The 16,573-nt window shown below is 40.3% G+C and overlaps 2 protein-coding genes across 10 annotated transcripts in view; both read right to left on the minus strand.

Annotated features, from left to right (window-relative positions):
• The window catches only part of LOC113063831 (protein Jade-1-like), a 39,365-nt gene extending 36,497 nt beyond the window's left edge, over positions 1-2,868 (minus strand). Inside the window, exon 1 of one of the 6 annotated variants that reach the window (XM_026234183.1) lies at positions 2,738-2,868. The gene's annotated coding sequence lies outside the window, so the exon portion shown is untranslated. The other 5 variants (XM_026234188.1, XM_026234184.1, XM_026234186.1 and 2 more) reach the window with 5 other exon arrangements.
• Positions 2,869-5,067: 2,199 nt separating this feature from the next.
• Positions 5,068-14,728, minus strand: LOC113063832 (ubiquitin-conjugating enzyme E2 B-like). Of its 4 annotated transcripts, none has more exons than XM_026234193.1 (6): positions 14,473-14,728; positions 13,092-13,172; positions 12,962-12,987; positions 11,645-11,734; positions 11,460-11,550; positions 5,068-6,012 (listed from the first exon to the last, which is right to left on the minus strand). In XM_026234193.1, the coding sequence occupies exons 1-6, from the start codon at positions 14,514-14,516 to the stop codon at positions 6,003-6,005; spliced, it is 342 nt and encodes a 113-aa protein (XP_026089978.1). In that variant the 5' UTR covers positions 14,517-14,728; the 3' UTR covers positions 5,068-6,002. The 4 variants fall into 4 exon arrangements, with proteins under 4 accessions (XP_026089978.1, XP_026089977.1, XP_026089976.1 ...); XM_026234192.1 differs by having other exon boundaries at positions 11,460-11,559; positions 14,473-14,637; XM_026234191.1 differs by having other exon boundaries at positions 11,471-11,550; positions 14,473-14,633.
• Between the last annotated feature and the right edge of the window lie 1,845 nt (positions 14,729-16,573).

A 16,573-nucleotide genomic window follows, 5' to 3' on the forward strand; every position in this document is an offset into this window, starting at 1 on the left:
CTTTTAAATACTGTAAATTTTATCACGAAATACAAAGATTAAATGTGTTTTTCCACTCTTTAATGTGGTGTGAGATCACAGTATTCACCTCAACTCAATCATCTTTTCCTCTTTTCTAGCACAAAATAAACCTGCATGAATATCAGAAGGCATGTTGAAAAAAATCTTAACTTAAAACGAATGTCTCTAATCGATCAATCAGTGTTTCGAAAAGTGTCAATAAAACAGCTTTGAATAGTAATAAAAGTAGTAACATAACATTTAGCCTACCGTAGAAATGGTAAAATCTTTGCCAACATCTTTGTATTATCTTCATAAATCAATTAGTTAAAAGGTTAGCTCACCAGAAAAGCATCCCAGATGTATGTGACTTTCCTCTTTCAGAATATTCCGATCGGAGTTATATATAAAAATTGTCCTTGCTCTTCCAAGTCTTTCAATGACGGTAAGTGGATAATACAAGTGGATAATACAATAATTTTGACTTTATTCCGAAGATATTACGGCACTAAAATGCTGTCATATTTATACAATCATTTAATGTAAACACACTCTTGGCACAGCGGCCCAAAACGCCAAACATTTAAATAAAAAAATTGAAAGAATACTCACATTTTTGTTGGAATTAATTTTATTCCATTCTCTGGCTTCTTTCAAAATTATTTTAGATAAAAGAAAATTAAAATGAAAAAGATAATTACAACTGTGCAGGTGTTGCTGAAGCTAGATGTTATGCAGTATTTTCATCTAGCTAGCTATTAATTATTATTTGGCATTGTAAGAGATTTATTTTTATTTGTGATATTTATTTGTTTGATTAGGTGTTTATTTTAAAATTTAAATTTAGTTTTGTTATGTGACATATTTCAATTTCACAAAGAAAAGTTCAGAATTTTGTCCAAACAATAATAAAAGGACATTCTTTTTATTTATAATTTATCTTAAAACATAATTTGTTTAAAAATGTGAGAAAATTGTAACGTGAAATAACGCTGCACGATAAATCGAAAAGGAATCAAAATTTCCTACATGACTAATAAACACACGATTATGACAATACATGGTTTATATCTAAGTTAGTATTATTATCATTTTCATTTAAATAAAGTATAATACAATGCCGTTTTCACTGCTTAGAATACTATGAAAAATGTTGCGTGATTTGTTCTGTGCAAGAAGCGACATCATCTCAGAAGGATTTATTTCAAACCCTCGACTGACGTTATGAACGGAGTTTGAAATAAAATAAAATGTTATATTTTCACATGCTTTCAGATGGAGCAGCAATTACTATACAGAAACTTAGTTCACTGGGAAACCATGAAAACCGCTGTTATTATCGCGAATGATTTCTTATATTTCCTAATCGCGCAATAAAATCATCTGCGTAAATTTTGCTCCATCTGAAAGCATGTGATGATGTTTTGTTGTTGATCACAGAACCGGATTAACTAACAAAATGCGCATAACAATCACATTCGATTAATCTTGCAGCCCTAATGTGGAAACAGCATCTTTTTGTATTTTTATATCAATAATACGGTACAAGATTATAATATTTAAATCAATGTGATAAATGAGTTCGAATAAAAGCAGGCCGATAGCATTACCTAAAATGTGAAATGCAATGGACTAGGTTACGATTTCCTACATGTAATTTGTAATCAGTAACGGACTACAATTTTTATGTAATCTAATCTAACAAATGCCATGATCCACTGTTGAAGCAGTCAAGAAAGAGCACTTGATGTCAACTAACCACGTGCATTAAGCCCTGGTTTCATTATCTGGAAGGTTAACTAGATTAGTAACACGCTAGTAAATAAAATAAAATAATTTAACATGTTTCCCCGCCCCTCACGCATAGCCACGCCCCTCTGCACAACGTCACGCCAGTGTGCCGTGAGCAGCAGCGGACTGTAGGGGGCGTGGCCGAATCCCCGCAGGGTGTTTGTGAATCGGTTCACAGAAGCACGCAGGCCATCCAGCGCTCTTAACTGAACACGTTACGAAAACAAACCCCTGATTCGAGTCTAAACAGATCCAGGTTCAGCGCACTGCACTTCCGAGTAACTTTAGCATTATCAGTAACAGTCAGCCCGAGTAAAAGCTCCCAAAGATCTAGAAGAGTTGATCAATAATGACTGACAGGTCGCTGGAACTTGCTAGAATTACTTCAGCCGAACTTGACAGAACGGCGCTCGTCTGATCTAACGCTGCTCGAAGATCAGATGAGGAGGAAAAGATGGCACGCGTTCTTTCGCTTTACCTTCTCCGCACAAGAGGGCGTGATGTCCGTCCTCGACGCGCGATCAGCGGATCATCGCATCGGTTTCCTCTCAGCGGCCCGAGATAAAAGTTATAGATTCGATCCGAAGACGCACAGTCCGTCGATTTCCCGAAATTGCTGTTTGCACACCAAGTACGCCAACGGTTATCGGTTCGTCATCCCCAAAAGTGTTTTTGAAGAAAGCGTTACCTCAGAATCCCGCACACTGACGCGTCGAAAACAACGCTTCGAATCGCGTCAAGGATTGATGAGGCGATGTACATTCAGCGTCGCGCGACTGAGGCGAGGCGTCTCTCGAGCTACAGCAACATAAGCTCACACTTATAACTCTTTTGGCGCCATATTAATGACGTACCAAAAATTTCCGTTAGCGGCGAGCGCAGAGAAGCCCGCGAGCGTCGCGTCACAGACGGCGGAGGAGGACGCGGCGGAAGCGTTTGGCGTTACCTGTCAAGTTTGAAAATATCCATCAAGAAGCGAGCACGAAGATAAAGTCAGTCTCCTCAGATGAGGTTCGCGGAATTAACCGAGCACTAACCCGTGAGTCCGCTGGGGGCAGCCGCGAGCCAACACCGGAGCAGGAAACACACAGAACATCTTCAGCTTTCTCCTGCTCCGGATTAATAAAAAGCAACAAAAATCACAAACTTTCTTTTTTTATATTGTTTTCATGAGGATAAGGGAGAGATTTGACAAAGAAGCCTCAGTTAAATTCAGTCAAATTACATTAATAATTTATATTTATAATAACACTTAATCACCTGAAGCAAGGGCTTTACGTGATATAAGTAATTATTTACATTAAAATATATGATAGCCTATAAAAAAATACTCCGTTTACATTTTAGTAAAATTAATTCAACAATTTGGAGAGTTGAACAATTCAATAAACTTATGTCAACAAATACTGAATACTGTAATAAATCAATTTTATATATACACACACACACCCATACACTTAATTTGGAATAATTAATATATTTTTAAATCGTGTTTTTAAAAGAAGTCTCTTCTGCTCACCAAGACTGCGCTTATTTGATTTAAAATATTATTACAATCTGAAACAGCTGTTTTCTGTGTGAATATCTTTTAAAGTGTAATTTATTTCTGTGATGCGCAGCTGTATTTTCAGCATCATTCCTCCAGTCTTCAGTGTCACATGATCTTCAGAAATCATTAATATACTGATTTTCTGCTCAGTTATATTATTAATATTAATATAACATCTACTGACATACGATTATTATAATTTATGATATTTATAAAAGCAATTAAGCTCACGGGGTTTAAGTAAGGTATAGTTGTATATTATTCAACACAATTGTTTCATTTCCACTCATTTCTGCAACTATTTAAAAAATATAGTCATATTGATAACGCTGAGGGTTTTATAATGAATTTATAATAAACTGACGTCATTGGGTTGCATCTGTAGCGTCACCCCAGAAGCCCCGCCCCCTGCTGCTCTTAAGAGTTTGAGTGACGTATCAGTCAGAACCGCCTCCTGAACTGTATTTGACGCATATCAGACTATGATGGATGATGTAGTCAATTATATTTCTCTCGAGGACCACAATCTTGCTAAACCATATTTATATTTCACATTATAGTGTTCAACTGACCATGACGGCACTCATGAGACCAACCCCCCACCCCGCGAGTCATATAAAACATGCCATTATTTTGCAGTAGCGATCTGTTTCAGTGTCTCGAGCAAATTAAAACAATTACTCTCAGTTTTAAAATAGGATTATGCAATCCAGACGACACGTGATCAGTCCCGCTGGATTGTAGTGTAGCGCACGTGACGCTAGGTGGCGCAGTGCGCCTTTTTTCCGTAGACAGTAAAAGTGAGAGGAAAAAGAAGAGTGACGTCATCTGAAGCCCGAACACACGAAACAGTTATAACGAGCTGTAATAAATTGTATGACAAAAAAATAAATAAATAAACAGATTAAGCAACAAAAAATATTTCCAGCACAACAATACAAAATATTATTATTACCTGAGCATAAATAATAATTGAAACTGCGATTCATCATATCAGAATGATTTCTGAAGATCACTTGACACTGAAAACTGGAGGAATGATGCTGAAAATACAGCTTTGATCACAGATATAAATTACAGTTTACTATATATGCAAACAGATAATGGTTATTATGGGTTGTAATAATATTTCACAACTTTACAGATGTTATGTATTTTTGAGAATGCCTCATTTAGCAAAAACATTAAGAAATGTAATTTCATTACCAATTGTAATAATAATATCAACGTAATACTTAGCGTTTAGTGTACAGCTCACCAGTTATTATCACACACACTCACAAAAACTACATTTACATTTAAATATTAAATTAAATATTTAAAGTATTGTTTTTTTGTGCATTGAATACTGCAAGCAATGTCAAAAATATATCTGCCAAGACAATTGTTTTCTTGACTGAAGTGAAGTGAATGCTGTTGATTCATCTGTCTCACAGGATTGAGGAACAGTTCTGAGCTGTGTGATCAAAAGATGCAATAACTCTTATTTCTCATCTCATAATCAAGAAGGGCTTCCAAAATGATTTGTACAAATTCATCAACAAGCAGGTTTGCAAATATAAAAGTCTGTCAGTTCATCACACAAAGCATAATTTCATCTTTATCTGTCCTTTTTGGAGCTTCACTGCCGGGAAGATGGGCTTCAGTAAAGCTAGGCGGTCTATGCACTGGAAAAGCATGCTCCAGGCTGTTTCTTTCTGCCAAAAACTTCCAAAAAGATGATCGACTCCGAGTCTGAAAAATGTTTTGTTTATTTTTTCTTATACAGCATATTCGAAGTAGAAATAGTCTTATGATAAATTCACAAAAACTAAAACATCCGCTCAACACTGTCATCCAGGCATTACTCGCACGTCTCAATAATCAATATATCGCTGTGTGCATGACCTCAATAATTTTTGGGGACGCAATATATCACCCATTATATTTACATAAACAATGTCCCCATGGTTTTTTGCATTTCATTTGCACCTGTGTCTTTTCCAGCTTCTTGTGCATAATGTGGTATACTTGGTTCAAATTTTTTTGTAGATGGAAAAATCTCCATACAAGTTTTTTGTGCATTTCTTTCTACGTGTCATGTTGCACTTTTTTATCAGAAATGTGAAGATTTTTAAGGTATCTAAAATGATGATACTTAATTTGCATGATCTTTATTGCATTATTATGCAAGATAATAATTATGCATTATGATTAAATTTAGTGGCATAAAAAGGTCAATAATATAATTTATCGCACTTTGTTCTGGGGCAATATATTGAACAACAAGCAAACAGTTGTTATCATGACAGGCCTACAGTCGATCTTTAGGTGCATCAGTTTTCAAATATATTAATAATGTTTTACTAAAGCACTTTGAGATGGACTGCACTGCACAACATCTTTGCTATTGATTTGCATTCAACTGCATCAATCCGACAACAGCACGATTCAGATTTTGCTTATCATGCAGTGAAAAGTAAATAATAAGCACACAAATATTGTTGATCTTTGTGAAATGCATTAGTGTAGAAGTGAATAATCCTATGAATGGTGTGCAGTTGTTATGAGTCGAGCCAGCTCTGCTCCACGATGGCAGACACTCTCTTCTCATATTCACGTTTGTTCTCCTGATAGAGCTGAGCCGCTTGACTGTTGGCTGGGCTGTTGGGATTGGGCTCGTCTAACAGAGACTGGAAACAAACACAACATATCCTTCAACAATCATAAATGCAGCTCATATTTCACCCACAAATCCCAAGAGTTCAGTGCTTCAAGATTCATAATGTTCACTTCTGTTTGTCCAAAAAAAATAGTCGTAAACATGAAATATTAATATTATTTATTCATGCATTTATAGATAAATCTTTTGACCAGCTAGGTATTTTATTTTTGCGATAATCGCTGAAGCTTTTATCACAATATTGAAATAAGTAACCAAAACAACTCTATAAGCTTTTTGTGTATTGTTTTATTGTGTTGAATTGTTCAAAGTAAACAAGTGTTTCAAACTGATTCGAGCGCAAAATAATTCTAAAGAACCATTAGTAATACTTTACAATAAAGTCTCATTAGTAAACGTTAGTTAATGCATTATCTAACATTATCAATAATAAAATCTCCCGTTGATTTCCAAAACTTTAGAAAAGATAGTACTCACTCAACTACAGTCTTTTCTGAGTTCAAACTCAGTATTCAAAACTTTTCAGTCAGGTGATAGAAAGTTGCATAGAACTGAATCTGCGTTATTGAAAGGTAAACGATATTACGCTGTCTACTGATTACAGGAATGATGTCGCTTTTGTACTTTTAGATCTCAGTTCAGCATTTGATATGGTTATTCATAATATTTTAATTTCTAGATGGGGAAAAACGGTTTCGGCCTTTTGTATAAATTCATTTATTTAATTTCTCTCTCTCTCTCACTCTGTTACGTCCGACGTTACAAAGGCGCTGTCCAAAGTAAAGGTGCTGAATTAGTTGGCATCGGTTGCTCAGGAATCGATTTTCCACTTCACGCGAAGGTGCAATACAGTGTTAAGAAAGACAACACATTCTATGCAAATGAAATATTCCTCAAATTATTACAGTAACATTTATTTTAACATATTTTTAAGTTATCAGTAGAATATAGACTATACATTATCAAATGGTCAGTAATATGTTCACACGATATGTTGTGACGGTTAGAGGAACCAGGGATCCCTCGCTAATCATCCACCCTCCTTATCCCGTTGTGCCACTTGTGCTGCTTCTTGACATGGGTTTAACGACTTATAAAAATTATATAATACACTTTTATATTAATGGTAAGGTACTTTGCAGTCAGAATTGATTGGCAAGCAGCTGCAGTTACAGTTAGCCTATGCTAATTACCACCATATTAGTTCTGATACCACATAAAGTCAACTTCATAAATAGGCCTGTATCCATTGCGAACATATTTTATTATTAGTCTTAAAATCTCAATAACATAAAATCATTGTTGAGCCGCAACATTGTCAACATACCATAGTTTGACTTGCTGATTTCTAAAGACTAGCATCTTGAGCTCAAACAACGCTAAGAGAGAGCTTACGAATGGTCCAGACCAACCTTACGAAAGTATGACTTACAGAAGATAAACTTAGCGTAAGAACGTTTCGGGAATCGTGCCATAAGGTTAAGAGAGAGGTTAAGGAATGGGTTAAGAACTACTTAGCAATAACGTTTTGGGGAACCGGGCCCTGAATAATAAATAATATTTTATATATTATTCCATCCATCCATCCATCATCTTCCGCTTATCCGGGGCCGGGTCGCGGGGGCAACAGCCTAAGCAGAGACGCCCAGACTTCCCTCTCCCTAGCCACTTCCTCCAGCTCTTCCGGGGGGACCCCGAGGCGTTCCCAGGCCAGCCGGGAGACATAGTCCCTCCAGCGTGTCCTAGGTCTTCCCCGGGGCCTCCTCCCGGTGAGACGTGCCTGGAACACCTCCCTGGGAAGGCGTCCAGGAGGCATCCGAAATAGATGCCCGAGCCACCTCAGCTGGCTCCTCTCGATGTGGAGGAGCAACGGCTCTACTCTGAGCTCCTCCCGAGTGACCGAGCTTCTCACCCTATCTCTAAGGGAGCGCCCAGCCACCCGACGGAGAAAGCTCATTTCGGCCGCCTGTATCCGGGATCTTGTCCTTTCGGTCCTGACCCACAGCTCATGACCATAGGTGAGAGTAGGAACGTAGATTGACCGGTAAATCGAGAGCTTTGCCTTACAGCTCAGCTCCTTCTTCACCACGACAGACCGGTACAGCGACCGCATTACTACAGAAGCTGCACCGATCCGTCTGTCAATCTCACGTTCCATCCTTCCCTCACTCGTGAACATGACTCCAAGATACCTGAACTCCTCCACTTGAGGCAGGAACTCTCCACCAACCTGAAGTGGGCAATCCACCCTTTTCCGACTGAGAACCATGGCCTCGGACTTGGAGGTGCTGATTCTCATCCCAGCCGATTCACACTCGGCTGCAAACCGTCCCAATGCACACTGAAGGTCCTGGTCTGAGGATGCCAACACGACAACATCATCCGCAAAAAGCAGCGACGAAATCGTATGGTCCCCAAACCGGACACTCTCCGGCCCTTGGCTGCGCCTAGAAATTCTGTCCATAAAAATTATGAACAGAACCGGTGACAAAGGGGAGCCCTGCCGGAGTCCAACATGCACCGGGAACAGGTCTGACTTACTGCCGGCAATGCGAACCAAGCTCTTGCTCCGGTCGTACAGGGACCGAACAGCCCTAAGTAGGGAGCCGCCGACCCCATACTCCCGGAGCACCCTCCACAGGATGTCGCGAGGAACACGGTCGAATGCCTTCTCCAAGTCCACAAAACACATGTGGACTGGTTGGGCAAACTCCCATGAACCCTCCAGCACCCTGGAAAGGGTATAGAGCTGGTCCAGTGTTCCACGACCGGGACGAAAACCACACTGTTCCTCCTGGATCCGAGGTTCCACTATCGGCCGAATTCTTCTCTCCAGAACCCTGGCATAGACTTTTCCAGGGAGGCTGAGAAGTGTGATCCCCCTATAGTTGGAACACACTCTCCGGTCCCCCTTCTTGAAAAGAGGGACCACCACCCCGGTCTGCCAGTCCAGAGGTACTGTCCCCAACCGCCATGCGATGTTGCAGAGGCGTGCCAGCCAAGACAGCCCCACAACATCCAGAGACTTTAGGTACTCGGGGCGGATCTCGTCCACCCCCGGTGCCTTGCCACCGAGGAGCTTTTTAACTACCTCGATGACTTCAGCCCGGGTGATGGACGAGTGCCCCCCCGAGTCCCCAGCCACTGCTTCCTCAACGGAACACAAGTCGGTGGGATTGAGGAGATCCTCAAAGTATTCCTTCCACCGCCCGACGATATCCCCAGTTGAGGTCAACAGGTGCCCATCTCTACTGTAAACAGTGTTGGTAGGGCACTGCTTCCCCCTCCTGAGGCGTCGAACAGTTTGCCAGAATCTCTTCGAGGCCAACCGATAGTCCTTCTCCATGGCCTCACCGAACTCCTCCCAGGCCCGAGTTTTTGCCTCCACGACTACCCGGGCTGCAGTCCGCTTGGCCTGCCGGTACCTGTCAGCTGCCTCCGGAGTCCCACAAGCCATCCAGGCCCGATAGGACTCCTTCTTCAGCTTGACAGCATCCCTTACTTCCGGTGTCCACCACCGGGTTCGGGGATTGCCGCCTCGACAGGCACCGGAGACCTTACGGCCACAGCTCCGAGCAGCCGCAGCGACAATGGAGGTGGAGAACATGGTCCACTCGGACTCAATATCTCCAGACTCCCTCGGGATCCGGTCGAAGCTCTGCCGGAGGTGGGAGTTGAAGATCTCTCTGACAGGGGGCTCGGCCAAACGTTCCCAACAGACCCTCACAGTACGTTTGGGTCTGCCGAGTCTGTCCAGCTTCCTCCCCCGCCATCGGATCCAACTCACCACCAGGTGGTGATCAGTTGACAGCTCCGCCCCTCTCTTCACCCGAGTGTCCAAGACATATGGCCGAAGGTCTGATGACACGACCACAAAGTCGATCATCGACCTCCGGCCAAGGGTGTCCTGGTGCCACGTGCACTGGTGGACACCCTTATGCTTGAACATGGTGTTCGTTATGGACAAACCGTGGTTAGCACAGAAATCCAATAACAGAACACCGCTCGGATTCAGGTCAGGGGGGCCGTTCCTCCCAATCACGCCCCTCCAGGTGTCACTGTCACTGCCCACGTGAGCGTTGAAGTCCCCCAGTAGAACGACGGAGTCTCCAGTCGGAGCACTTTCCAGCACCCCTCCCAGAGACTCCAAGAAGGCCGGGTAGTCCGCACTGCCGTTCGGCCCGTAGGCACAAACGACAGTGAGAGACCTATCCCCGACTCGAAGGCGCAGGGAAGCGACCCTCTCGTTCACCGGGGTAAACTCCAACACATGGCGGCTGAGCTGGGGGGCTATTAGCAAACCCACTCCAGCCCTCCGACTCTCACCATGGGCAACTCCAGAGTGGTAGAGAGTCCAGCCTCTCTCAAGAAGTGTGGTTCCAGAACCCAAGCTGTGCTTTGAGGTGAGCCCGACTATCTCTAGTCGGTACCTCTCGACCTCCCGCACAAGCTCAGGCTCCTTCCCCGCCAACGAGGTGACATTCCACGTCCCTAAAGCCAGATTCCGTGTCCAGAGATCGGGTCGTCGGGGGTCTCGCCTTCGACTGTCGCCCGATCCTCTATGCACCGGCCCCTTACGCTCCCTCCTGCAGGTGGTGAGCCCACAGGAGGGCGGCCCCACGTCACTCCTTCGGGCTAAGCCCGGCCGGACCTCATGGGGGAAGGCCCGGCCACCAGGCGCTCGCATACGAGCCCCAACCCCGGGCCTGGCTCCAGGGTGGGGCCCCGGCTGCGCCATGCCGGGCGACGTCACGGTCCTTGATTTTAATTTTGCCATAAGGGGTTTTATGAAATGTTCTTAGTCTGGCCCGTCACCAAGGACCTGTTTGCCTTGGGAGACCCTACCAGGAGCATATAGCCCCAGACAACATAGCTCCCAGGATCATTCGGGTACTCAAACCTCTCCACCACGATAAGGTGACAGTTCAAGGAGAGGCTTTTTATATATTATAATATATCAATAATTTAATATAACAATATTTTGCATGATATATTGTATTATTGTATATCAGCTTATGTCGATCACCAACATCATTCCCAATCATAACTACCAAAAATTCATTCATTCCAGAAATATTGTGTGTATTTTAATCTAAAATATTATTATCTAGATTACATAATCAGATTACAGTTACTTTTTGGTTACTTTTGGCCAGTTAATGGTCACACTGACATGCAGTTAAACAAATATTTATATTTTTAAGTGATTTAATGATTTATATTATTCATTTTTAAGATTTGTTAGTGTTTATCAACTCATAAACCCACTGAAATGTTTTATATATTTTCTTTCAGTTTTCGCTTTTAATTTAAAGTGTGATTAAAACAAGATAAGATAAAAAGTAGTCGGAATGCATTACTAACTACAGTTTTCATCATGTAATCTAAAGTCAGTAATGGACTACACTTTGTAATCGAATAATAATGAAATGCACTTGTGTTGTAACAAGAACAAACCCATGATGCACCTGGATGGATGTCAGAATGGAGGAGACGTCGTACGTGGGACTCCAGCGATTCTGAAGAATGTCTAAACATATGCTGCCATCTGCATACACTGACAAACACAACATCATTCATCAGAAACACCGCCGGCGCCGATCCGCTATCTTTATTGCAGAACACATCTGTTTGCAGCTCACCGTTCGGGTGAAACATTTTGGAGATGAAGCGAACCGTCGGAGGCTTGTTGGGATATTCTTCTGAAAACTCAATGACCAGCTTAAATGTTCCTGCAGAGAGACAGAATTCAGATGAATACAATAATAATACAATACAACTATAAAAATCATCAGCAACGACTGATCGCTGTAATCATAGTTTACTGCCAGTTTGATGCAAACACACACCTGTCTGTGAAGATTGAACCTTTGTGCAAAATGAAAATAATTAAATGCTAAATGCTTCTGTACTCAAAGAAGCCTATCCTGAGTATCACATGTTATAAAACAAATATGAAGCAGCACAATAGTTTCTAGCATTGATGATAAATCAGTATATTAATGATTTCTGAAGATCATGTGACACTGAAGACACTGAGAATCACAGCTTTGATCACAGAAATAAATTATACTTTAAAGTATATTTGAATAGAAAACTGTTATTTTAAATTGTAATAATATTTCAAAATATTAATGTATTTTTCTGTATTTGTAATGCAGCTTTGATGAGCAGAAGAGACTTCTTATAAAAACATTACAAATCTTTTTGATTGGATTTTTTTTTTCTTCATAAAATCATAATAATGTTATTAATTAAATGTAAAGAAATGCAAATTAATATTTGTGTGTAAAGTGAATTTATAAACTTAATTTAAGGAATAATCATTTAATTGACATCCATGTTTTAAATTTAACAGGAAACATCTGTTGTGCAGCACATTTGGTGCCAAAAATGATTACATTTTCACTTGATCTACATTTTAGAAGTTTGTGTGTGTATATATATATATATATATATATATATATAAAACATGGAATAGCATGTATAAAATAATACATACAACGGCAATCATTTTGGTCACACTTTATTTTAAGATCCAATTCTCACTAATAACTATGACGTTTGCCTCAATAAACTCCTTATAACCTGTTTATTAATTGTAAGTAAAGTAGTTGTTAGTTTAGGTATGGGGTCGAATTATGAGATCTAAAACACACTCATGCAGAATGAGACATTAATACGGTAAGTGCTTTATAAGTACTAATAAACAGATAATCTGCTAGTAACGTGCATGCTAATAAGCAACTAGTTACTAGTCGAAATTGGTCCATAAACTAATTCTTCAATCAGATCATTAATAGAGTTGTTAGCTGCAGCTGTATAAAGGACACATTAGGAGTAAATACATCAGGCATGCTGGAGCTGGAGCTTATAAAAGCCGCTCGAAAATCTAAACCTAATGCTGAGTTGGTGGTTAATAACTAGTGTTTATTTGGAGGATTCAAGGAGTGTCTCACCGTCTTCAAAAGGAGTTCCTCCAGGCCTGAAAGAAAACACAGGAACAATGCTGAAGTTCTTCAAGCACACACACACACACACACACACACGTGTAACAGATCCACACCTCGTCATGGTCTAGTCACTCACCCAAAGATCACGGCGTTCCACAGCAGGATGTTGTTTTCTGACGGAGCGCCGCTCACTCCAGTCGGAGGATCTTCCTGAAGTCTGCAAACGGATATCAACAAGCTTATGGCTTATATGTGGAAGATTTATCCTCCTCAAGCACTCTTGGGGAAATTCCCATTGTTTCACTCTTTTTTTTTTTTTTGCATTATGGTTTGGCCCGACAACACATTAATATGCAAATTAGATGCAGTGTTTAGATACACTGTATATCACTTTATTAATATTTTAGACGTATGTTCTATAAAGTACAGTAGTATATCTAATCATTGTGTTATATCTTTCATATCATAGCTGAGAATCATCTTTGTGCAAAGTTTGGCTAAAAACAGCCTGAAATATAAACTGACTGATGAATGAAAAATAAATAATTGTTTTTGCCTATACATGCTTTTCTTGTCTATTTTTTATTCGTTTATTTATTTTAAATAACTGACATCCTCTACAAATGACACAGAATAAAATATTAATAAAACATTTTTTTAATATTTTATTTAAAAAACAAACAAACATTTTCTTCATTAGTTTATTATGTTCCGACCAAAGTAATGATATATAAAAAATAAAATCACAAAACTTTTTTGTTTCTCAGGAGGATGTCAAAATGACTTCTAAAATGGATAATAAGGGAACAACATTTTTAAGTGATTTTTCACTATTATTCACAATAATTTTAATGAGTTTAAATTTTTAAAAAAAAAAATGTTTTGAAAGACAATAAAACCATCTTGTGCATCAAAACCACTCCTTTCCGGTAAAATTTAACTGTTTCTTCAGTTCATTGATGCAAGCCACAAAATAAACCTCACTCCATAAAATAAGTTTAATCAACTACGCAAAAAGCATTTCAAGGTTTAGTTTTAAGGAGGAAGTGACGTCAGGGTCAAACAGTGCAATTATAGATGCATGAATTCTTAAAAACAGTAATAATTACAGTTTAAATATGACCTCAATGAAGTGCACTGTATCAAATGATGAATTTAAAGTAACGTTCTTTAAAGACACTTATAATATAACTAATATAAAGTGGGTCTATTTAATATAAAAATAAACAGTTATAGCGAAGTCCAAACGCCGAGATATTTAACTAATCATTCAACGTTACTGTGAGCTGTTTTTGGTTGTGTGTTCACAACATATGTGGCCCTTAAGAGTGCTAAACAAGCGATGAGCACAAAGCTGTCGTCCCTAACCAGAAGTAAGTTACTGTGGTACTTTACTGTGGTACTCTGGGGTAAACATCGCGAACGCGCTCGTGCTGGCGCGGGCCCGACTAGCGCTGCTAAAGGCTAGTCCGGAGTGTAAACACATCATCACATCAAATTCATGTGCTGACCCCTACCTCTTGAAGTCTCTCATGAGGCGTCGTCTCGCCGGTGTAGACATGCTTTAATACAGCGAGCTGTCATCAGACGCGCAGAATAGCGTCGAGTTCACGAGGAGCGGGGCGATGCGCCGCGCCGGTGACGTCATCCGTGACGCCATCGCCCTGGCAACTGCCAGATGCTGTTGTTTACGAAGCGGATCTCAATTAACTTGCCAGGTTGGGCTACTTAAACCTTTCCTTTACTGTCTATGACTTAAACACTTTTGCCGCGGTTGTTTTTCATGTCCGCAGGTTGAAGCTACCCCAATAACTTGATATGTACCCCCCTGAAACGCATTTTAACCCTCCACGTCCTCCCGAAAAGCGACTGGGCTAGTTTTGAGTAAAAATTCTGCGGGGTTTGTTGTGAAGATCTGGCAACCCCGATCCCAACGCCTGTTTTATAATACAGGTGCTGGTCATATAATTAGAATTTCATCCGAAAGTTGATTTATTTCACTAATTCCATTCAAAAACCTTAAGTTGTATGCTATATTCATTCATTACACACAGACTGATATATTTCAAATGTTTATTTCTTTTAATTTGGATGATTATAACTGACAACTAAGGAAAATCCCAAATTCAGTATCTCAGAAAATTAGAATATTACTTAAGACCAATAAAAAGAAAGGATTTTTAGAAATCTTGGCCAACTGAAAAGTATGAGCATGTGCAGCACTCAATACTTAGTTGTGGCTCCTTTTGGCTGAATTACTGCAGCAATGCGGCGTGGCATGGAGTCAATCAGTCTGTGGCACTGCTCAGGTGTTATGAGAGCCCAGGTTGCTCGGATAGTGGCCTTCAGCTCTTCTGCATTCTTGGGTCTGACATATCACATCTTCCTCTTCACAATACCCCACAGATTTTCTATGGGGTTAAGGTCTGGCGAATTTGCTGGCCAATTAAGAACAGGGATACCATGGTCCTTAAACCAGGTACTGGAAGCTTTGGCACTGTGCAGGTGCAGAGTCCTGTTGGGAAATGAAATCTGCATCTCCATAAAGTTGGTCAGCAGCAGGAAGCATGAAGTGCTCTAAAACTTCCTGGTATACGGCTGTGTTGACCTTGGACCTCAGAAAACACAGTGGAGCAACACCAGCAGATGACATGGCACCCCAAACCATCACTGACTGTGGAAACTTTACACTGGACCTCAAGCAACGTGGATTGTGTGCCTCTCCTCTCTTCCTCCAGACTCTGGGACCCTGATATCCAAAGGAAATGCAAGATTTACTTTCATTAGAGAAATAACTGTGGATCACTCAGCAGCAGTCCAGTCCTTTTTGAAGCAAGACGCTTCTGATGCTGTCTGTTGTTCAAGAGTGGCTTGACAAAAGGAATGTGAAGCTGAAACTGTCTTGCATTCGTCTGTGTGTAGTGGTTCTTGAAGCACTGACTCCAGCTGCAGTCCACTCTTTGTGAATTTTTGAATGGGTTTTGTTTCACAATCCTCTCCAGGGTGCTGTTATCCCTATTGATTGTACACTTTTTTCTACCACATCTTTTCCTTTCCTTCGCCTCTCTATTAATGTGCTTGGACACAGGGCTCTGTGAACAGGCAGCCTCTTTTGCAATGCCCTTTTATGTCTTGCCCTCCTTGTGCAAGGTGTCAGTGGTCGTCTTTTGGACAACTGTCAAGTCAGCAGTCTTCCCAATGACTGTGTAGCCTACAGAACTAGACTGAGAGACCATTTAAAGGCTTTTGCAGGTGTTTTGAGTTAATTAGCTGATTAGAGTGTGGCACCAGGTGTCTTCAATATTGAACCTTTTCACAATATTCTAATTTTCTGAGATACTGAATTTGTGATTTTCCTTAGTTGTCAGTTATAAACATTAAAATTAAAAGAAATAAATATTTGAAAGATATAAGTCTCCGTGTAATGAATGAATATAATATACAAGCTTCACTTTTTGAATGGAATTAGTGAAATAAATCAACTTTTTGATGGTATTCTAATTATATGAGCACCACCTGTACACCGCATACTCTTCATAGGTAGATTCTGTTTTCACAAATATAACTTCGTTTAAATCTTAAGTTTTGTATTATTTTTACAAGAAAAAAAATATTTAC

This window comes from Carassius auratus, chromosome 46, assembly GCF_003368295.1.
Source record: "Carassius auratus strain Wakin chromosome 46, ASM336829v1, whole genome shotgun sequence".
Lineage (NCBI taxonomy): Eukaryota > Metazoa > Chordata > Actinopteri > Cypriniformes > Cyprinidae > Carassius > Carassius auratus.

Excerpts from the sequence above, each read along its gene's own strand:
- LOC113063832 (XM_026234190.1), bottom strand. The coding sequence starts at position 14,516 with ATGTCTACACCGGCGAGACGACGCCTCATGAGAGACTTCAAGAG. Across the intron at positions 13,173-14,472 it reads CTCATGAGAGACTTCAAGAG|ACTTCAGGAAGATCCTCCGA; the intron begins GTAGGGGTCAGC and ends ATCCGTTTGCAG. Across the intron at positions 11,735-12,961 it reads AGGAACTCCTTTTGAAGACG|GAACATTTAAGCTGGTCATT; the intron begins GTGAGACACTCC and ends GTCTCTCTGCAG.